The 23059-nt window shown below is 42.7% G+C and overlaps 2 protein-coding genes across 3 annotated transcripts in view; one reads left to right on the forward strand and one right to left on the reverse strand.

The window, feature by feature from the left end:
* Positions 1–2949: 2949 nt before the first annotated feature.
* Positions 2950–9889, forward strand: LOC309529548 (sphingolipid delta(4)-desaturase DES1-like). Of its 2 annotated transcripts, none has more exons than XM_082217871.1 (3): positions 2950–3099; positions 6583–7325; positions 8780–9889. In XM_082217871.1, exons 1-3 carry the CDS (start codon positions 3018–3020, stop codon positions 8924–8926), a joined length of 972 nt encoding a protein of 323 aa, XP_082073997.1. In that variant the 5' UTR covers positions 2950–3017; the 3' UTR covers positions 8927–9889. The 2 variants fall into 2 exon arrangements, with proteins under 2 accessions (XP_082073997.1, XP_082073998.1); XM_082217872.1 differs by having other exon boundaries at positions 6583–6650.
* A 1746-nt stretch (positions 9890–11635) lies between these two features.
* Positions 11636–23059, reverse strand: part of NVL (nuclear VCP like) — a 41625-nt gene continuing 30201 nt past the window's right edge. Inside the window, exons 20-23 of the mRNA XM_082217468.1 lie at positions 16810–16886; positions 16187–16275; positions 13551–13621; positions 11636–13160 (exon numbers count right to left, since the gene is read on the reverse strand). Of these exons, the coding sequence (XP_082073594.1) occupies positions 13116–13160; positions 13551–13621; positions 16187–16275; positions 16810–16886 (282 nt within the window). The 3' untranslated portion in view covers positions 11636–13115. The remainder of the gene's footprint in view (positions 13161–13550; positions 13622–16186; positions 16276–16809; positions 16887–23059) is intronic.

A 23059-nucleotide genomic window follows, 5' to 3' on the forward strand; every position in this document is an offset into this window, starting at 1 on the left:
TTACACAGGCAACAGAGCCAAGCTTTACCAGCAAGGTATGAGTAATACAAGTTATGTTGTGGTAGAAAAGTAAACGCCTAATGCATATGGAAGCCTAGTCATGGGCTTTTACTCTCAATCCAAAGCTTTATGCTTACATCTGCAGTTAGTGAAAATGAAAGATCTGTTCCATACAACAGCTAATGGGCTTATATTTCAATAGAATTTAGAAAGACCATGAAGAATTGGCAGAACTTGGAAAAAGTAAATAGAGGAATGTGGTGTGGCGGCGGGCAGGGGAGGTCAAGAGAAGAATAGGGATAGTCAAGTTGAATGGTGAGAGAGCTATTAGGACAGTAGAGGAAATACTATGGCTAACCCTACCCCCAGGCTCTCTGCCTACTGAATCCACCTCTGCTCATACCCTCAATGCAGCCCTTTCTGTGTCCTTCCCTTAATATGGTACCCATCTTCATGCTGCCCCAGCACCTCTGGCACAGGAAAAAGGATAGCAAGTGCATTCCTGTACAGTGGTACCTCAGGTTACATACGCTTCAGGTTGCATACGCTTCAGGTTACAGACTCCACTAACCCAGAAATAGTATCTCGGGTTAAGAACTTTGCTTCAGGATGAGAACAGAAATCGTGCAGCGGCGGCACAGCAGCATCAGGAGGCCCCATTAGCTAAAGTGGTCTTCAGGTTAAGAAGAAGAAGAAGAAGAAGAAGAAGAAGAAGAAGAAGAAGAAGAGTTTGGATTTGATATCCCGCCTTTCACTCCCTTTAAGGAGTCTCAAAGCGGCTAACATTCTCCTTTCCCTTCCTCCCCCACAACAAACACTCTGTGACGTGAGTGGGGCTGAGAGACTTCACAGAAGTGTGACTAGCCCAAGGTCACCCAGCAGCTGCATGTGGAGGAGCGGAGACGCGAACCCGGTTCCCCAGATTACGAGACTACCGCTCTTAACCACTACACCACACAATTTCAGGTTAAGAACAGACCTCCAGAAGGAATTAAGTTCTTAACCCGAGGTACCACTGTACTCTATATCAATCTGCTTTGTTTCAATATATGAATATATTCTTCGAAAATCCTCACAAAGTTCACTGACCAGGGGCTTTGATTTTGTGCACACTTATTTGGAAGCCCCATTGCTTTCAGTGGAACTTATGTGCAAGTAAGCATATGCAGAATTGGGCTAGATGAATTGCGCTGATACAAGGTTTCTGATAACTCAATGCTGCAGTTGCAAGGTAAAACAGTCCCAAGGACACAACTTCCTTCAGAGCTCATCTTCAAAGCCATATGACAAGAGAAGGTCCCAAGCTGGTGTATAAAAGGAATACTCATAAAAACCTGTGATTAAAATAAAAATAAAAAGACCGCTGCCTTCCCCAGCACTTCTAATATTGGATACATTTAGCATATTCAGGAATCAAAAGTTTTGTGTCTCTTGTAGGAAATGTTTACTTTTTCGTGCATGCAACTTGAGTAGTGCTGAAGCAGCGAAAATGAGGCAGCTATGCAAAAGGAAATGTGAGGAACAGTTCTTAAGTGTGAAGACTTTTGGAAGTATGAAAACAGGCAGGGAAGAAGTAAAAGCAAGGGTCACTGTCCTCTGAAACTCAGCCAGGCCTCTCGTCATGTGCTCCCACTTTTCTGACTGAACCAGCACCCTCTCTCCGTGCTTCTTCAACCCTACGTCGCTGTTAAAAAATAATATTATTAATTACAATTTGTACAGTATCATGTTAATGACAATTCATGGTATGGCATAATTGTGAATACTGCTGGGCACAAGATATAGGTCATAATATTATGTTGGAAGACTAGGAAAGGTTGTGGAAAACTGATTTAAAATTTACAGATTGTTCTTTGCTGAAATAAAATTACATGAAAATGATGTATAGATGGTATATAACACCAGTGCAGATAGGAAGGATGTACAAAACTACTTCAAATATATGCTGGAAATGCACAGAAAAAGAAGGGACTTTTTACCCTATGTGGTGGGACTGTAGTAAGATTTTAAAAAATTGGGAAATGATATACAACGAGCTGAAGAAAATGTTCCAATTAACATTTGTAAAAAAACCGGGAGAATTTTTGTTAGGGATTGTAGGAAAAGACCTGCCAAGGAAATTCAAAAATATATTTATGTATGCAACAACGGCGAGAGTCTTAATAGCACAAGGATGGAAGAATGAGGAAATCCCGACCAAATAATTGTGGCAAGAGAAACTGATGGACTACGCGGAATTGGCGAAATTGCCAAATTACGTGATAAGGACAACTGTGATTTTAAAGAAGGGGAACCTTTTACAAAGTACTTAAAGAAATAACAAAATGAACTGGACTCCTTGGCAGGTTTTGAATAAACAATTTTTTTATTGGTAACATATTGATAAATTAAGGATTTTTACAACTTTATAATATGCAGAAAATAACATGTGCTGAGAAACCAGAAAGAGGAGCTGAGGGAAGTCTGGGCTGGTTTTTTCCTTTTTGGGGGAGGGAAATGAGGATGATGTATTTTTGATAAAATGTTATGTTGAAATTCCTAATAGTTTTTTTTTAAAAAATGTGAATACTGCTAACGTAATTTAACACCTAATAATTGAAAAGACACCTAATAGTGTGAGGTACGTCACGGGAGGGTGGGGGATTTGGATTCATATATGCTTTGTGTGATAATGATGTTTCGTTTTGAATATAAAACTGTAAAATTTAATAAAAACTATAAGAAAAGACACCTAATATTATGCAGCTCAAAAATATCAACTCTTTCGAAATGAAGCCACCCCAACATTTTTGCCGGGGAGGCAGAAAAATGAATGGCAAGGCGACGAGGGCAAGAAGCGGGCACATCTTAAAACTCCCATTGCCTCCAGGCAGGGCCGCTAATGGGCTTCTGTGACGTCACCGTTCCCTGTAGCCAATGGTTTTTGGGACGTGGGGTCGGTGGGCGGGAAACCATCCTTCCCTACCTGGCGGCGGGCGCGAGTGTGTGGAAACGGCGCCGCCGGCGAGGAAGGAGCCATGGGCAACGCTGTGGCTCGAGAGGATTTCGAGTGGGTTTATACGGACCAGCCGCACGCGGACCGGCGCAAGGAGATCCTGAGTAAGCGCGCGCCTTCAGGCCCTCCCCGCTCCCCTTTGGGGGTCTCGCCCCACACGATGCCTCGGTTGACGAAGGCGCTCTCGAGTCCCCTTCTCTCTCCGACCATAAGCTCTGCCCGTGTAGCCTGGACAAAATGGCTGAAGTAACATCCCCTCCCCTGCTGAGGGTGGAAGGGGCGACGTTTGCTTTTAAGAGTGCCAACTTGAATAAAATATTTTGGGGGGAGGGAGAGGCCTGCCCACATAGGGCCATAGCTGGCAACGTTTCCATTTTTTTAAGGGGAATTCCCTTATTCCTAATAGGATTCCTCGCAAGAAAAGGGAAAAGTTAACAGCTATGCATAGGGCACACTATTTGAATGGCAGTGTCCATCAACAACTTCTTTTTTTGATATCTATATCATTTTATATTTTTAAGAAAAATCTCAAAGCGGTTTACAGAATATTAAAACATCAATAAAACAAGCTGTGGAAAGTCAAATATAGAGTATACAGCCACAACAACATAATTAACAGAAAACTAAAATATTATCTTAAAAATTTCAAAATAAAACATTACAAAGGAGTTCAACTACAGAATACACAAACTAAGTTAACAAAAAAATTTCAAAAAAAAAAATGCTAAGTGAAGTCAAATATAAAATGCACATTTAAAACAGCATAATTAACAAGAGAATAAAATATCATAAGCATGACACGGCTATTTGGCAGGCACAAAAAGATGGGGCAAAAGACTCCAAATAGTTAGGGTTTGTTGGGGGGACAGACTCTCAAATATTTTATTGGGGCAAAGAGACCTCCTCTCAGCCCCTAGGAGTTGGTCAGCAACTAGCTTTCCAGTAGGATCTCTTAAGAGAGGGACGGGTGTAGGCTGGTGTGTTGGGCACACTTCAAAATGGTGTGCCAACAAGCTGCTACAGGTGTAGTATCATAGACTCATAGGATTGGAGAGTTAGCAGGGGTCGCCAAGTATAATCTAGCCCAAGCCCCTGCAATGCAAGGTGTCATTTTATCTTATGAGCGACAGAAATTGGCTGAGTGGTTGAAGTTGCCCAGACACCACCAGTTTCTTGGTGGAGTGGAAGTGTGGGGAGACCCTGTAGCTGTATTTGGAAGCTCAGCTTTCAAGCTGATCCTAGAGGCATCTTTTTTCACATGCTAAGATGTTTGTTGCTCTTAGTGAGCAGGTGAGGTGCTAGAAGAGTAGAGTGGCCCTGAGCTTTTAGTTAACAGCACGCTTCTAGTCCTTGTGGCTGCTGAGAAGCATCCGTAGGAGACAATGATCAAGTTTTATGCTGACAAATGCCATTCCCAATTACACATGTCTCTTTCCATTTTATCCGTCTCAAAATAAATTCAGAAACCTGATGTACAAACCTAGTAAGCAACTGAGTATACAAACTCAGTTTATTCTATCCAGCATCTTGATTTTATTTTTCTAGCACCGGATAGAGAATCTCTAGGTTGCCTACATCACAGTATACTTCTTGCTAGACATAGGGTGGTAGTCAACTACTTTTTACTAAGAGTGGACCTATTAACGAACATGACTAAGGTCCATTAATTTCAATGGGGTCTATTCATGAAATTTGGATCCCCCCCCATAGGCGGAATTCAGAGTAGCACTAAGGAGATTGCTCTGTTAGTTCCATCAGGCAAGCAAAATGTGCTATCTCCCCTTTCTTCCTCCTGTGGTTCTTCTGACCCCCAGAGCCAATTTGGGGGAGGCAAATGGGTAGGAGAGGGAGGAGAGCCTTATAGCATTAGTAGGACTTGTTACTGGCTCATACTACTGCAACTGTTTAATTGAATCTGCCCAGAGAAAAGTTAAGAATTGAATGACCTCAAACTATATTAAAGCAGATCACCTTGGGATTGGCACGGTTTTCTGTGTCTGCTTAGTCGACCATGCTGACTTTCATGTAAAAGTTAGGTCTGTGAGAAGTCTGCATATCTGATGCCATATTTGTTCATGTTCTTAGTCAAAGGCAACTTGCTGGAAATGAAGCTTAGTGAAATCATGGGAATAGATAGCATGGATTTCAGTGCTACTACTCTTGATCTGAATTATTAAAATCTCAGTGGACAGGAGTAAATAATTTTATCACAAAGTCATGTTAGCAGAAATTGCCCGCACACTGTTCCAGTCACCACTGGCAGCATAAGGCCCAAAATAGTTCACTTCTACAAATGATAAGGCCTCAGTAATACAGTTCTGGATGTTGCTCTATACATACAGTTTTCAGCTTTATAGCTACAATTAAGAAGTATTTTTGCTGCTCCAGCTATTCAAGACATAAAACAGACTCTGACTCACAGACTCACTGACTGACTAATAAACTGACATGCCTTAATCATTTATATAGACAGTGCAACTGGTTTGTCTGACCATGCACATCTTGGCTTATGGGGTGATTTATGCCCATGAAGGAAATTAACCCTTTCTTCCATGTTCAGTTCCTCCAATAAATCACATCTTGGTTACAGTCTCAAAACTATATTTTAAAAATACCTGTTCTTGCATATAGCTCCTTAGTGAAGTAGATGTCAACATGTAACTTAACTGACCTCATATTTACTGCCTTCTGGACCTGTCTCAAAAAGAGCCTCACACAGAGCATGTTACAGTAATCTAGTTATGAGTGGTGATCAAGCTGTCCTTTTCCAGGAAAGGGCATAGTTAGTGTAACTGCTTCTTGTCATGGAGGCTATCTGAGTCTCCACTGACAGATGGATCTAAGAACATCCCAAACTATCTACCTCTTCTTTCAGAGGGTGTGCAACTCTCTACAGAACTGGTAATTTCTCAAGATCCCATACCTGGAAGGAACTTACCCACAAATTTAATTTCAGTTGGTTTGTCACTCAGCCCACCACCGTCCAGAAATATCAAAACCTCTTCTGATTTGGTTGTAACTGAGAAATAGAACTGCATGTCATCAGCATACTCTTAATGACCACTCCCAATAGCTTAATGTAGATCTTAAATAGTACTGGGGACAAAAATTGTCCTGTGACACAATGGCTTGTGGTGGACACACCTATAATCTCCTAATGTCATTCTCTGAATCCTGCTCTGTAATGAGTGGAACCAGTGTGGAATTGCACCCCAGCTCATGAAGATGATCCAAGAGAACAACATGGTTGATCGTATCAAAAGTCACTGCGAGATCAATAGGGTTGCAGTCCCCTTGTCTATCTCCCAAATATGGACCTCTGTCAGGGCAACTAAGGCTGATTCCATCCCCTAACTTAGCCTGAACCATTATGGCAGTGGTGCTGTTGTTGTGCCTGTACTTCATTCATGTGGATTTTACATTAGACTGCAGAGTTGTAGTAAAGCATCCTGTATGTATTCAAACTTTTAACATGTATATAGGCTTGTATAGAAAGTAGAATCCAAATGATTGTGGCATGATCTTCAAAGAGCATTGTCTATTGACAGCTGTTATTTGAAACTTTATCTCTCTTTTTCTCCCAACAGGTAAACACCCAGAAATAAAAACTTTGATGAAACCAGACTACAACTTGATCTGGATAGTTACACTGATGGTGCTTGCACAGCTAGTTGCCCTTTACCTAGTTAAAGATTTGGAGTGGAAATGGGTTATATTTTGGTCATATGTGTTTGGCAGTTGTCTTGATCATTCCATGACTCTGGCTATTCATGAGATTGCCCACAACAGTGCCTTTGGCAATTGTAAACCTCTGTGGAATCGATGGTTTGGAATGTTTGCCAATCTTGTATTTGGCATCCCATACTCTGTATCCTTCAAGAGATATCACATGGATCACCATCGTTATCTTGGCGGTGAAGGAGTTGATGTGGACATTCCTCTTCCCATTGAAGGATGGTTTTTCTGTACCCGTTTTCGAAAGTTCCTTTGGGTTATTTTTCAGCACTTCCTCTTTGTTATTCGGCCTCTTTTTATTAATCCCAAACCAATCTCTCGACTTGAAATAATGAATTTGTCAATTCAGTTTCTCTTCGATGTTATGGTATACTATGTCTTTGGAGTAAAAGCACTTGTCTACCTGATAACAGGATCTCTGCTTGGGTTAGGCTTGCACCCTATTTCAGGACACTTCATAGCTGAACATTACATGTTTTTAAAGGGATATGAAACATATTCCTACTATGGTCCGCTTAATAAGCTTACGTTCAATGTTGGCTACCATAATGAACATCACGACTTCCCTAATGTTCCTGGAAAAAATCTTCCACTGGTGAGTACATTATAATGTCCAACTAGCTACTTTGCTGGAGTGAAGCAACTCCCTTATAATTCAATGGATTGATATTATTCCACTTCCGTGCCGTGATTTGCTGATGAAGGTGGGAATATACATTAAGACTAAACTCTATGTCTCCAAATTTTAAATTTGCTCCTATGTGGGGTAAACTAGTTGTTTTCCTTGCTAATTGCCACAATTCAGTGCTGGGTTGCCATTGTTTTTTGTAGACTTCTGCAAGAAAGATGCCTGCAATTCAATAGAGCTTCATCTTTGTGGAGCTTTAGGGATCTACTATTATTTATACCCTACCCATCTGGCTGGGTTTCCCCAGCCACTCTGGGCGGCTTACAGTATATACAGGGTGAGTCTTTTAAAAGAGGCCCCGTGGAACATGTGCACTCTGTATCCACAGGGCCTCTTTTAAAGGACTCGCCCTGTAGAAAAACATACTAAAACATCAGACATTAAAAAGGTAGCAATTGTAGCTCCTGCACATACCAATTAGCATACCAATTAGCATTGCTTCATCTCTGTAGAGAATGTTTTCCATTCCACATTGTTCAAGAGGCATTCCTGACCAATGTGCAAGTAAACAGCTTCTAAAACACATTATAAAACATTAACTAGCTATGCCAAAGGAGTATGACAATGTTCCAGAGATCCCGTTCTAGATTGTACTCATATATTCATAGTTCAGACCTGAAAAGCCTTTAGGGGGTGTGGAGGAGTGGGTAGAAAATCTGCATCCCATGAGCTTACCTTGGGACCTAAGCCATTGTTTCTAGAAAACAGGGTCAGTGGCTGTCAGTGCCCTGCTCCTCCTCAAAGGCAGCATCCTTTGTGTTCCTGTTGTCTGATTAGGAAGTTGCATACTGAGTGAATCCTGGGTATTTACTTGTATGACTGGCACACTTCCCGATACAGGTGATATGTCCCTTAGATATTGGGGTGCAATTCATATCTGCCTCAGCAAGCATGGCTAATGATTAGGGATGATGGGAGTTGCAGTAACATCCAGAAGGCCACAGGATCCCAATCCCTAATTTAGACCTTTTAAAGTTCAAGAGGATTAATCATTTTACAATTCAAAATATTGTGTTTATTTTACTTTAAAACACTTATATACCGCTTAAGTATTTGCATTTCTAAACAGTGCAATTAAAAACAACCAACAGAAAATGGAGCAATAATCTCAGTTGGGGTGTAATTTCCAGGCTTCGGCCCACTGCACTAAATGCATGGCTAATAATAGGGGCTGTGCATCTGAGCCATGGGGAAGCCTCGAAGATTTCAGTGATCAGGCCAGGATATAAGGGAGCAGATGGTGTAGTTCTGTGCGTAGACATACATAAAATTAGTTCCTAATTCTGAGATGAGATTACTCACCACAACACTGGCTATTTAATATTCTGCTGACAAACTTTAATTTCTTTCTTTCATTATAGCTGAAGAAAATGGCCTCTGAATACTATGATCATCTGCCACAGTATAACTCCTGGACAAAAGTGCTTTATGACTTTGTGATGGATGACACTATCAGCCCGTATTCGCGAGTGAAAAGGCATTTAAAAGGTGAAGTGATACTGGAGTGAAAAAAGCCCCACTTCCGTAAACACCAAAGACAGCCTAGTAGCTGGTGGAAGGTTTTGTTTGATCAAGATGAATTTGCTTTGTATCTTGATCTGGTTTGAACTATGAATGTATGAGTACAATCTAGAACAGGATCTCTAGAACTAAACGTTCTCATGTTCTTTTGCCATATAACTATGTTTCATGATGTGTTTTAGTAGCTGTTGACTTGAACATTGGTTTGTTCTTGTAAGCATTTTATCTTACATGCAGCATATGTACTTGTTCAGTTTTTTACACTTGCTGCCCAAGATACTAGCCTTTGCTGACAAGCCTTCCAAATTAACTTCTTTTAATACCCCAGAATTGTTTTAATTAGTGTAGTAGCTGACCAAAATGGCTGGCTACAACTCCTCCTATATTGAGTTATGTCTTGGCCAATCCAAGTGCTAACCTAATTGATGGATTTACAACTGTTGCTGTAAAGTATATATCCGGTGAATAAGGCTAGTGTTTGTGTAATTTCAAAACACATGGATATGATTACCATGGATATGATCTCCTGCAGCAGGCCCATTTCCCAGAAAACATCTGCATTCCTTTTTTAATGCATCTGTACATAAGAGCTATGCCCTGCCATCAAATTGATGCTTCTTTGGAAACAGACCAGAACTCTTGAAGTTTAGAAACAGAATAGTGGCCACAGTAGTGGAGCCTACGTGTGTCCCAGTAACCATCTTGTGCTCTCTTAGCTGGGGCAAGAGCTGGAGTGTCAGATGTTGACAGCAGGTAGCAAGTTTATAAAACGTATAGAACATCGACTGTGTGAATGTTAAATACCTCCTACAAAGGAATACAATAAAGTTGTTGTTCAAAAACAATTCTTGGACACTTGAATAAAGATGTTATTAATGAAGTTTATTTAACAAATGTGTGCAATGTTCTTGAGATCAAGGTTGAAATAATAAAGTAGGCATCACAATTCATTTTGGCCCCAAGACTTTAACACGACAGACTTTTTGGTATTGTTTTGTAAATCTGCTCTTGAATAATTGCTATTAAAGGCCTAGTGTCAATAAGGTTTCTCAATGAATGTGGGAAAGGAGGCGTTAAGCCCACATCCTTCCACTTTAAGATCACACCTTCAAACAGAAACTAGATTAGCAAGATGTGCTGTCAAAAATTAAAAGAGAAACCAGTATTTTAAGCTACTGTCCATGCTCGCTTTTGGTTAGCAGAGTATTGAGATGCTCATGAGATTATTTTAAAATAAGGCAATTTAATATGGCAAGAGAAGACCCATTCATATTTTAAATTTCGTCTCAATCAAGGAAGCAGGTTAACCACATCCTTGTGTTGCACAAACTGAAAATTATCCGTCAAACAGGACCATATGGCATACTGTTTCTATGGAACTGGAATGGAATAATTGCCTTTTAAAATTGTATTATTATTTCGTATTGTATCAATGTGGCTCATATTGGATTATTATTAATTATTATTAATTTAAAAAATGTTTAATGATTATTATTAATTTAAAAAATGTTTTTTTAAAAAAACCCCAGGAGCTCCACTTCACACCACTGGTGGTGGTGTGAAGTAAGATTTCATCGCTACATGAAGACTACCAATGGGCTTTTATATGTTCAGTCACATTGACCTTGTCAATTCATTGATACCTACTCCTCCAAGTACTAAGCGACTGACAATGTGCCAAATCCTTAGGAGCTGTTGTGGTGCCAGCTTGGCTCCCTGCCTCATTCCAGACAATAACAAGAGCTCCAGCAGGATTGCCAGACAGTCCTGCAGGAAATTCCCCAAACACCATCTGGAATTCAGATTTTGTCCGCTTTTGAGGAGAGTACTGAATCAGGTCCTTTACTCTTGCAGGTTAAATTTATAATCTGTCCGTGACAAGTGTCACATATGGCTTCCACACCCAAATCACTATTTCAAAACAGAAGATGTGGCCTAAAGCCCAATGTGTACCCCAATACATGTGCTGGCCAAGATAAAATCAGAGAGACGTCCTTGGTTGGCTTGGAGGCCATAAACTGCTGAGCCACAGCAGACAAGACCACCATGGCATGCATGTTTTGTCACCGAGAACAACCCACTTAGGACTCCTTCAGTCCACAACTGTGATTACCTCTATAAATTCGGGCAGGGAGAATTGCTTACTGGGGTGGATGGTAAGCCAATAGAATCCTATTCCCATCCTGGCATCCCAAACCAAGATACAGACACCAGAACACAACCACTTGGATACCTGGTCAGGGGAATTCAAATCCCTAAAGATGTGTGGGGAACCACTGGCTCTCCATTGGCCACACCCCTTACACTTCCTCTTCCAGTTCTATGTGCTTTCCAGAGTCCACATGAGCAGAAGCAACTGAGAAGGTAGTAAAGAAAGTAAACTGATTTGGAATGTTGCATTGACGGGTGGAAGCAACTGAGGAGGGAGACAGAGGAAGAACATGCAGTACCAAAGGTATTTTCCAGGAAATAAATACAATCTCTAAACAAATTATTCAACAAACTCAACACCTGGCCCTAATGATAACTGATGGTGCACTAAAAACACCAATACATAAGGAATTTATAACATTCCTGCTAACAGCTAGCATTCTACTAGAAACTGGAAGGATGTGAAGACAAATAACGTTGGGAAGTATGGAATATAGCAATCAGGAAAAAACCTAAGCATAAAGTTAAAGCAATGCAGAAGGGAGCAGTTTTTATGAAATGTGCTTTATTATGTACACAAATACATTGGAATATGGATGCATTCCTTAACACCCAGTAATCTATGGAAATGCATCCTAAGCTGAACACTGAACCTCTTTGAGGAACACATTACAGATGGCTGTTTCTCTGTAATACAAGCTCTGTATTTATTCTCGATTAACTTTTTGTTTTACTGTTTTGCTGATGCTTGAAAACAAATGCATTTTTTAAAAATCCAATCATATCTGACTTTCACACCAGACCACATGGAAAAGCAAAGTCTGTGTGCGTTCTATGTGTGGGAAGCAGAAGATTTTGCAATAATAAAGCCATGTTCTTAGGACACCTATGCAGCTGATTAGTGGTTGCTATCTAAAAGTCATTGTACACTGCTGTGAGGATCTCCTTTGCATTGTCTGGATTGGTCATGGGTGGATCAAATAACAGATCCTACAGGCGCTTGGCTTTAGTCTTGCTTCTTCAGCCCACTGCACCCAATTTTTCCTAATATTCCCTTGTTTTAAGTCATACACATAAAACTAGTATGGGAAGGAATGTGGTATTTTGAAAGCAAACAAGCAGACTTCTTTAAATAATGTGAAGCTTCCCCACAGAGAAAAAGCTGTTTTTCCTTACGTTTTCAATGTAGTTTTAAGGATATTTTTCTGCCAGTGAAAGCATTTCTGCTTGCCCAACAGCACAATTTCCCTTCCTCAGCTAGGCACTGCTGTACACTTTTTTTTGGAAGGGCGTAGTAGGTGGCAGAGTAACTACCCCCATGGTAACATTACTCCTATTACCTGCCTGGCTGTTTTCCTGGCTGTGGGGTAAGACAGGGATAGGGAACTTGTGCCCACCCTGCAGCCCAATGTCGGATTACAACTCCCATCATCCCTGGAAATTGGCCATGCTCTCTGGGGCTGATGGAAACTACAGTCTCACCATCTAGAGCATCACAGGTCCCTCATCCCTGCTATCTGGGCTAGGCTTGATGTGGTAGGTTGACTTGCTATTGCTTCTTTGTGTATTAACCGGTTCAGTTTACAGGCAGGACACTAACAGGATTAATCAAATGTCTCATAGCGGAAAGAAAAATTTAACGTCTGAAGAGTGATGAGGAGAAGCCCATGACAGCTGACAGCATATTTTTAAAACAACATTTACATCATGCACTTTCTTCCATCACAGAATCCATGGCATATATGGGTTTCTGACCAGATCCAGGGTTGCTTATTTTCAGCCAGATGGCCACATCATGTATCTTCTGGCCATATCCTAGAGAGCAGTTTGAAAGGTTGTGGCCAAATGTTAATTACTATACAATGTGATAGAACTTCTCTCAGAAACGGAGTCCAGCAATGTTGAGATTGGCAGGCAAGCAAAACCAAGGTTAAGTCCAATCCATGAAGATGCTTCTGGAAAATGGTCCACTGGGAGAGGTCCTCAGGTTAAGCAACATGTTGGGTGTTAGGGATGACCCAGCTATCACCTGCTCAGTGACTTGCGCAGCTCTTCATACATTATTTGGTCCTAAGGATGCCGGTGAAGGGAGGAAAAACAGAAACAAACGCATTCAGTAAGGCTTTTGAGCCGACTGTACCATAAGGAAAACTTTTACCTAGTGGCAAAGATTGTGTTTCAGCATTTACAAAAGAAACCTAGGGAAAGGCAAAGTGGCTAATTTACTGGCTTTTTAAAGATCCCAGCCGCTGAGGAGGCAGTGTCCAGAGCCTTCCTTCTCCATGTGCCAGTAAGATTCCCTCTCACTAACACCAAGGCAGATGCGTGGTTTCCCCCCAGATCAGACTTGTTTGGACAAGAGTGAAGGGGAAATCGGTTGCCTCATATTCCTTTGCACAATCCTTAGCCTTCTGTGCCACTCCCAGCTTAAGTCAGCAGCTGGCCTAGAGCACCTCTCACCTTTCTCGATACAGAAGATTTAACTTTCTTGAAAGCTGCTTCGAAGTGTTTTCTGGCAATCTTGATTTCTCCTGCGAACAATACAGTGCAACAGGAGAAGGTTAACATGCTTCCACAGTATACATAATGAACTGTAAAGAAATGAAACTTAAGGCTATAAACAAAATAAGTATTGGGAAGAGGATAATGAAAGCATCGAACGCCCTTACCAATGAAGATTGCCCAGAGATTGAGCTTCCCACTACTTACCTTCTGGGAACTTCCAAGTGCTCTGCTCAAATGGGTAAAAAGGCTCCTAAGTTTCCTACTCTCAACAGTAGAAAGAGATTGCACATTTTTTTATAAACAAAGGGCTGGATTCAACAACCCTGCTCCTCTGACAGGAGCCAGAATAATGGCTCCTGCTAGCACAATGGGATTCTTGCCCTTCCCCCCATGGCTCCCCCAGATTGACTCTGGAGGGTCTGGAGAGCCCCCAGAAAAGCATTCAGGGGGAGGAGGGGGAGACTGTCCCACCAGGTGAGGAGAAATGCTTGCCCAAAGGAACAATCTTCTTAGTGCAGTGTTGAAGCCCACCCAAAATCTGACATCAGTTTTACAGTTCTTCGTGGAATAAGAAGGTGACCCACGCCTCTCTGGCAAAGCAGGAACAACTGGAAAAGACCACCAGGCTCATGAGAGAACTTGCCTCTGTTCAGCAAATGAACCAGCAAGAAACGGCGCAGACTATCAAGGAGGAGGGAGAAGATAGAACCAGCTTTCCCTCAGACTATTAGCTGGATTTGAGAAGATAACCTAGGACAGCTTCCCTAGAGACTGATTCCCACAATGATAAACTGGGCGATAGATATCGGTCATTATATAGATATGGAAGCATGGGAACAATTGTGGAATTTGGATATAAAATTTACAGCATGTTATGGTTGAAGAGAAAATTATATGAAAATGATGTATCGTTGGTATCTAACACCAAGTAAATTGGCCCGCCCAGGTCTTCTTTAGAAACAGGCTTTTAAAATGAAGAATGGTCCAATTCCAGTATTCTGCTAACAGGAAGAACAGTTTTGTAAACCTACTGCCTTGAAACGTTTATGTAACTAACTAATGGTCTACATCTCCGGAGCCATGCATCCAGCCACAAACTCTGTGTACGTTGCTGTATGCAAGGATTTTCTCTGAACTGTCAACTTCACGGGCTACAGGGAGATCAAAGCACAAATTTGGAAGGTACAACAGAACAAGCTCCATGAGTAGTAGAACATTCCAAACTAACACAAATTAGTTGTACCTGGTTGTTCCTCATCAAACTCTGGCAAATCACAAAGGGAAGCGGTGACTCGTAAAATAGTCCAAAAACATGCAACAATTCATTTTATTTGTTTCAGCTCCCAGCATAACATCTGACATATTTGCATCAGCCCTGAAGGACTTCATTCTACATTTACGGGCAAGCACCAATCAGAAATAAGGAAAAAATCCCTCCCACCTGCTTCCCGATAGTTCACTAACCTAATCTAAATGGTAGTTTTAAAATTTTGAAGATTGCCAATTTAAAAATCTTAAATCTGCTTAAATATTCTAAAGCAACCTTAACCTGAAATCTTCATATTATTTTGAAAGGAAACTCCTGGTGTAAACAAAGCATTTAGGTGAGAGCAACAGCTGCCATTGATTCTTGGCTTCTCTACAAAGTCAGTGAACAAAGGCTACAATGATAGTGATGTGTCTCACAGTCTCATTTCACAAAGCCTTTAACCACATGCAGAGGAAAGGGCAGAGAATATTTGCTGCTCGATCATGCACTGCCACTTGAAATAATTGTTACAGCTGCTTGTGTGTGAAGCAGCCTTTCTGTATGGACAAGGATAGAGCCAAATGGCTCGAGTTGCTCTCCCAGCTAGCCCCTTCAGCATAGTTGGTCAGTCAGTATAGATGGGAATCCCAAAAGAGTCGGCATGTAGAGATTATCCCTAAACGGCCTCGGTCCTGTATACCTGAAGGAGCGTCTCCACCCCCATCGTTCAGCCCGGACACTGAGATCCAGCGCTGAGGGCCTTCTGGCGGTTCCCTCATTGTGAGAAGTGAGGTTACAGGGAACCAGACAGAGGGCCTTCTCGGTAGTGGCGCCCACCCTGTGGAACACCCTCCCTTCAGATGTGAAGGAAATAAGTAGCTATCCTATCTTTAAAAGACATCTGAAGGCAGCCCTGTTCAATATTTAACGTTGTATTGTTTTTAATACTTGATTGGGAGCCGCCTAGAGTGGCTGGGGAGACTCAGCCAGATGGGCGGGGTATAAATAATAAATTATTATTATTATTATTATTATTATTATTATTATTATTATTATTATTATTATTATTCCAGATTCAAAGTTCTATATTATCACTCCCTCTCATAATAGTAAACACAGTGACAGTAATGGAGCCGCCAAAAGGGGAGACCTTCTTTGTGAGACAAGGGTTAAAATCTACCGTTCTCTTTCTCTTTTGGTTAGATTATTTTATTTAGTTTGTCTTAAATTGTATTGTATGATGAAAAGTTTCAATAAGAAATTATGTCCCCCAAAAAGAAGAAAGGAAATCTTTCAACTTGCTCTCTCTTCAAGTTATTCTGTTTAATATCCTCTTCCTTACCTTTCCTATCTGTGGCATTCAGCACTGCCATCTCCTCTTTCAGGGCACAGACAGAAGCCTCCCGCACTAGAGCTGAAAGATCTGCTCCCCTATAAAGACAAACAACAAAAAGCCAATGAGTCATTTTAGGGCACATTCTTTATCCCAAATGAGAGTTGTAACAGCAGAAGCGGAACGAATATGGGCATTAAAATGTCACTGAACAGACATTTAAATAAAATTATTTCCATTCAGCAAGGTGTGCCGGTTAGTCTGAGATGTGCTCTTTTTATATATTTTGGGGGCAAACTGGGATTAACATGTGTTAATTTAGATTCTGTAAGCATATGCTGCAACCCTCCTTGACACATTTTACAGAAGTACACTTGCTTTCAAAATAAACGTAAACTAGGAACAGAGGTTTTTGCTATGCAGAACTTAATGCATTTCAGTGTCATAAACCGGAAGAGTCAAAGAAATCTGGAACATTAGTCTAGGCAGATGTGTTAATGGATATAAAAAAGCAAGAAGATGAGGATTTGGAGTGATGTGTTTATTTTCTACTACTTATAAGGCGGTATCATAGAAGGACCAACGCTACCTGCAAGTGGCAATGGAAGATAAAAAAAGAGAAATTTACTTACGTAAAGCTATCACAGCAGGGATTATGAGCAATTTCTTCAAGGTCCACATCAGTGTCAAGCGGGGGTCGGGTTCCATCCTATAAAAGGTGACAACCGGGGAAATGTTTAGAGACGTAGGGCATCGACTGCAACCACCCACCTAGCAATTGTTTCATCCTACAGCAGGGATGGGGTACATTTTTCAGCCCAAGGACTGCATTATTCCAGTCTGGGGACAGGGGTGGATACGACAAGTGGTTGGTGGGGGCAGGATGAACAGTGCAGAGAGAAATGAATGTGAATTTTGTGTTTGTACGGTAGGCTAGTCTCAACACACAATCCCATGCTCCTCCACCCAGGCAAGAAAGAGGCATGATCACACCTAGGGAAAAACACAAGGAGGATGCAAATCAGGACTGGCAAAGGGTGTGGCCTGGCAAGATTCCCAAGAGCCAAATGGAGAAACCAAACTGTCAAGGAGGGAGTGGCTTTCCCAAGTCCTCCCTCCAAGCTACTAATCAATCACACAAACTATTCAAAATAAAAAAATTCCTTCCAGTAGCACCTTAAAGACCAACTAAGTTAGTTCTTGGTATGAGCTTTCGTGTGCATGCACACTTCTTCAGATACACTGAAACAGAAGTTGCCAGATCCTTCTATATAGTGAGAAAGTGGGGAGGGGTATTACTCAGAAGGGGGGTGGGAATGGGAGATTGGCAGATAGCTGAGATGAGCCTGTTGACGACTCTTAACGACTGTAATAGGTCTTACAGGAAAAGGCAATGGGTGAGAGGGTAAGAAATGGCTTAGTCATGTATAATGGGATAAGAATCCAATGTCTTTGTTCAAACCAGGTCTCTCCATGGTTTTAAGTTTGGTAATGAGTTGCAATTCAGCAGCTTCTCTTTCCAGTCTATTTCTGAAATTCCTTTGTAGTAAAACAGCTACTTTGAGATCTTGTATAGAATGTCCTGGGAGATTGAAGTGTTCTCCTACTGGTTTCTCTGTTTTGTGATTCTTGATGTCAGATTTATGTCCGTTTATTCTTTGGCGTAAGGTTTGGCCTGTTTGTCCAATATAGAGAGCTGAAGGACACTGTTGGCATTTGATGGCATACACAATGTTAGACGATGAGCAATTGAATAGTCCCGAGATGGTATGTGTGATGTTGTTGGGGCCAGTAATGGTGTTGTCCGGGTGTATGTGGCAGCAAAGTTGGCATCTGGGTTTATTGCAGGCTCTGGTGCCAGTGTCCGTGTTAAGTCTGGTTGTAGTATTATTGTGGGTTAGGAGTTGTTTAAGACTGGGTGGCTGTCTGTAGGCAATGAAAGGTTTTCCTCCCAGAGCTTGAGAAAGAGAACTGTCATTGTCCAGGAGAGGTTGAAGATCTCTGATGATGCGTTGTACTGGCAGTCCACAAACAAGTTCGACCAGCCAGGCACCAACTACTTATATACTTATGCATCAGAAAGGCAGCTTGAGAAATTGTTTGGCAAATTGCCTGCCTGGGAAACATTTTTCAATGACTAAATTTCAAGCCTGCATTTAGACATGTAGGAACAAGCCAAAACACACTTTATTCCATTTACAGCAAGAAAAGCATTGTCTTCTCCACCTTGCACAGAACCAGCTTTGTATGCAGTTTTGCTAATTTCCTTAACACAACCTGAGCTAAAGAGCAGCACCCACATTCATTAACTCAATCCCTTCACTTTTTTCCAGCAAAACATTTCATTAATCATTGGCTCTAGGCAAAACTTGGCTCAGTCCTAGAACCAAAACCTGCTTTAAAAAACACCATTGTGTACTCAGATACAGAACGCACAAAACACACTCATTGTGTCAGCTCTGAAAGGGACACATATGTGCACATTGTGTTTAAACAAATTCAGTTACTTGCAAAGTGGTGTTTAATCATTTTTCACTTACGACTTGAGAGCATTTTGAACAGAAAAGCAATTAATAGGGTTGCTAGCACAACACATAATGTTCCTGCACGCAAGTACAAATTGCATCAGAGATTTGTTTTCTTCAAGTTTCCACAGAAGAAGCGATCAAAGGAGTCCGGGTCACAAACTGTTGAGATAATATGGCCACATGAAGTAATTCGCTCCATTTGGACATGCTATGAAAACTCAAGCTTAACCATTAGTAGCTGTGAAATCCACTGAATTCAGTCTCTCAGGGTTATTATGAGGATAAAATCGAGAGCAGAACCATGTGGAAGGTCAGCGGTTCGAAGCCCCATGATGGGGTGAGGTCCCATTGCTCGGTCCCTGCTCCTGCCCACCTAGCAGTTCGAAAGCACGTCAAAGTGCAAGTAGATAAATAGGTACCGCTCTGTTGGGAAGGTAAACGGTGTTTCTGTGCACTGCTCTGGTTTTGCCAGAAGCGGCTTAGTCATACTGGCCACGTGACCCAGAAAAACTGTCTGCGGACAAATGTCGGCTCCCTCGGCCAGTAAAGCAAGATGAGTCGTTTGTGACTCGACTTAACTGTCAAGGGTCCTTTACGTTTACCTTTTTAATCCACAATTTACTACAGTGGTACCTCTAGATACGAACGGGATCTGTTCCGGAGCCCCGTTCGCATCTAGAAGCAAACGTAACTAGTGATGGCACGTCTGCACACGTGCGCGCTTTTTGCCACTTCTGTGCATGCGCATGACGTCATTTTGAGCGTCTGCGCATGCGATGAAACCGGGAAGTAACGTGCTCTGTTACTTTCCGGTTGCCGTGGAGCGCAACTCAAACGCGCTCAACTCGAAGCGTATTCAACCTGAGGTATGACTGTGCTTGAAAGTACTCCAAAAGACAGTATTTACTGGAGTCCTTTAGCCTCGCATTCTTACACATCAGCATGTGATGCAAGACTGCAGATTAAACATTTCATTTCACAATATTTAATTGAATTTAAATAATGTTCAAATGGTGATGTTCTTCACCTCTCAAAGTTTTAGCAACAAGGGCAAGGTGTTCCATTTATACCTGACAGCGCTATACTGCCATTTTTCCCAGGAGTTATTTCATCATCTTTTAACCCCATCTTTCTACCACCAATTTTATCTACGCAGCAACCTTGTAAAGCAGGTTAGGCTGAAAGAGTTTCAGAGCTAAACAGGGCTAAATCCTTCAGTGGAAGTTTGTGGGGAGAAACTGGGATGATGTTTCTGAGCAGGAGAGCAGGAGGCACATCCTTCCATGTCAACATGCATAACTTTTCTACATAATTATCTATAAAAGGATTTGCCTACTACCCCCTCATAAAATATCAGGGTGGTGTACAGCAATATAAAAACCATTAAAACTATTAAAAACAGCACAATATAATAATTAAAAGGACCGTCTAATCTAGAACATTTCAAATAACTGCATGGGCCTGTAGAAGACACCTGAAAGCTGAAAGTAAGGATGTGACTGCTGAACGAGTCATCCACAGCATGGGACTGGCAATACAAAATCCTCTTCTAGCTGAAGCCAGTTAGGCCTCTTTAATGGTGGGCACTGCTTTTCTGGATAATCTCAGTGTTTCAGCTGATTCCCTGGTGGCCCGCTGGAATGTGGAGTTAACCAGGGCTATTGACTGTTTGGCTCCGAAGCTCCCTCTCCGATTGCATGGAGCCCGGACAGCCCCGTGGTTTTCCACGGATCTGAGGGCAATGAAACAATTGTTGAGACGGCTAGAGCGCCGGTGGCGGATAACCCATTCCGAATCTGACCGGACACGGGTTAGAGCTCAATGTCGAGCCTACCAAGTGGCGATAGCGACGGCGAAGAAGACTTTCTTCACCGCCTCTATTGCATCTGTGGAAAACAGCAGCAGGAGACTCTTTCAGGTGGTTCGCAATTTAGCGGAACCACCTGCTCCTGTTGAATGGTTTCTTTACATGTAAAGGTTCATCATTGTTCCACCCGATGTGTGTGTCTTTAAGGGGCCAGAGCAAGGGCCAGAGCAAACTAACGAGACCCAGCTTTACAGCTGTGAAACATAGCAGGTGCTGCTGAGTTGTACTGATTAAACTATGTCAGCATCTGGGTGTAGTATATAAGGAGCAGCACCTAGCTCTCCCATTACCCTGGGGGATGGGCTGGTGGTTGGGTCTGGTTTGTTGATGTATTTAGTGTAAATGGAGTTTTTGTTTTTCTTATTAAAACCTTCTTTAAGTTATTTTTGAGTCCCTTTTTAATGCATGGTCTCCCCAGCAAGCTCTCTGCAGCGCTACCATACTGCAAAAAGCCAACAGCTCCATCAGGGCCCAGTAGGGGCCACATGATCTCCTGCAATGACTTTGCAAAGTTTTTTGCAGATAAAGTCGCTCAGATTCGAGAAGAGGTAGACTCCACCGTGGGAGCAGGGCCGGGGCGGGAGAGTGCTAGAGTCCTGTCTAGTCAAGTTGTGTGGGATCAATTCCAATCTGTTACCTCCGAGGATGTGGACAGGCTGCTTGGACGAGTGAAACCGACCACCTGTCTCCTTGATCCTTGCCCATCCTGGCTTATAAAAGCTAGCCGGGAAGGACTGGGCGATGGGCTTCGTGGGGTGGTGAATGCTTCCCTCCGTGAGGGAGCCTTCCCAGACCCACCGAAAGAGGCGGCTATTAAACCGCTTCTTAAAAAACCATCTTTAGATGCGGCCACAATAGCCAACTATCGCCCAGTCTCAAATCTTCCATTCTTGGGCAAGATGATTGAGCAAGTGGTTGCTGAACAACTCCAGGCACACCTGGAAGAAGCGGACCATTTGGATCCCTTCCAGTCAGGATTCAGGCCTCATCATGGGACTGAAACTGCCTTGGTCGCACTGGTTGATGATCTCCGGCGGGCTAGGGACAAAGGTGAGAGCTGTTTCCTAGTTCTGCTGGATCTCTCAGCGGCGTTTGATACCATCAACCATAACATCCTTCTGGACCGTCTTGAGGGGCTGGGAGCTGGGGGCACTGTTATACGGTGGTTCCGCTCCTTCCTCCTGGGTCGTGTTCAGAAAGTGGTGGTGGGAGATGAGTGTTCAGACCCCTGGGCTCTCACTTGTGGGGTGCCTCAGGGTTCTCTCCTCTCCCCCATGTTTTTCAACATCTACATGAAGCCGCTGGGAGAGATCATCAGGGGATTTGGGCTGGGTGTTCATCAGTATGTGGATGATACCCAGCTCTACCTTTCTTTCAAATCAGAACCAGTGAAGGCAGTGAAGGTCCTGTGTGAGTGCCTGGAGGCGGTTGGAGGTTGGATGGCGGCTAACAGATTGAGGTTGAATCCTGGCAAGACAGAAGTACTGTTTTTGGGGGACAGGAGGCGGGCAGGTGTGGAGGATTCCCTGGTCCTGAATGGGGTAACTGTGCCCCTGAAGGACATGGGAGTCATTTTGGACTCACAGCTGTCCATGGAGGCACAGGTCAAATCTGTGTCCAGGGCAGCTGTTTACCAACTCCACCTGGTACGCAGGCTGAGACCCTATCTGCCTGCGGACTGTCTCGCCAGAGTGGTGCATGCTCTGGTTATCTCCCGCTTGGATTACTGCAATGTGCTCTACGTGGGGCTACCTTTGAAGGTGACCTGGAAACTACAACTAATCCAGAACGCGGCAGCTAGACTGGTGACTGGGAGCGGCCGCAGAGACCACATAACACCGGTCTTGAAAGACCTACATTGGCTCCCAGTACGTTTCCGAGCACAGTTCAAAGTGTTGGTGCTGACCTTTAAAGCCCTAAACGGCCTTGGTCCAGTATATCTGAAGGAGCGTCTCCACCCCCATTGTTCTACCCGGACACTGAGGTCCAGTGCCGAGGGCCTTCTGGCAGTTCCCTCACTGCGAGAAGCCAAGTTACAGGGAACCAGGCAGAGGGCCTTCTCGGTAGTGGCGCCTTCCCTGTGGAGCACCCTCCCACCAGATGTCAAAGAGAACAACAACCAGGCTTTTAGAAGACATCTGAAGGCAGCCCTGTTTCGGGAAGCTTTTAATGTTTGATGTATTATAGTATTTTAATATTCTTTTGGAAGCCGCCCAGAGTGGCTCGGGAAGCCCAGCCAGATGGGCGGGGTATAAATAATAATAATAATATAATAATAATAATAATTCTGGAAAATAAGGACAAAGGTGGTCCTTAAAGTACAAGTTGTTCAGGGCTTCTGGTTCTACTCTGCCTTAATGGAGGCAGCCCCCATGACAGCAGAAGATCGTTGGCGAAGGAAAAACAAGGATGATTGAGGGCAATTGTCCTTGCAAATTCCCCCCCAGGGACAAGGTGAGGGGGCGGGCTTCACTTGCAGTTCATCTC

The sequence above is a fragment of the Podarcis vaucheri genome (genome assembly GCF_965113315.1).
Source record: "Podarcis vaucheri genome assembly, chromosome: 3".
Taxonomy (NCBI): Eukaryota; Metazoa; Chordata; class Lepidosauria; order Squamata; family Lacertidae; genus Podarcis; species Podarcis vaucheri.

Coding starts and splice junctions, on each gene's coding strand:
- LOC309529548 (XM_082217871.1), top strand. CDS start 3,018: ATGGGCAACGCTGTGGCTCGAGAGGATTTCGAGTGGGTTTATACGGAC. Junction 3,100..6,582: donor CCGGCGCAAGGAGATCCTGA/GTAAGCGCGCGC, acceptor TTCTCCCAACAG/GTAAACACCCAGAAATAAAA. Junction 7,326..8,779: donor CTGGAAAAAATCTTCCACTG/GTGAGTACATTA, acceptor CTTTCATTATAG/CTGAAGAAAATGGCCTCTGA.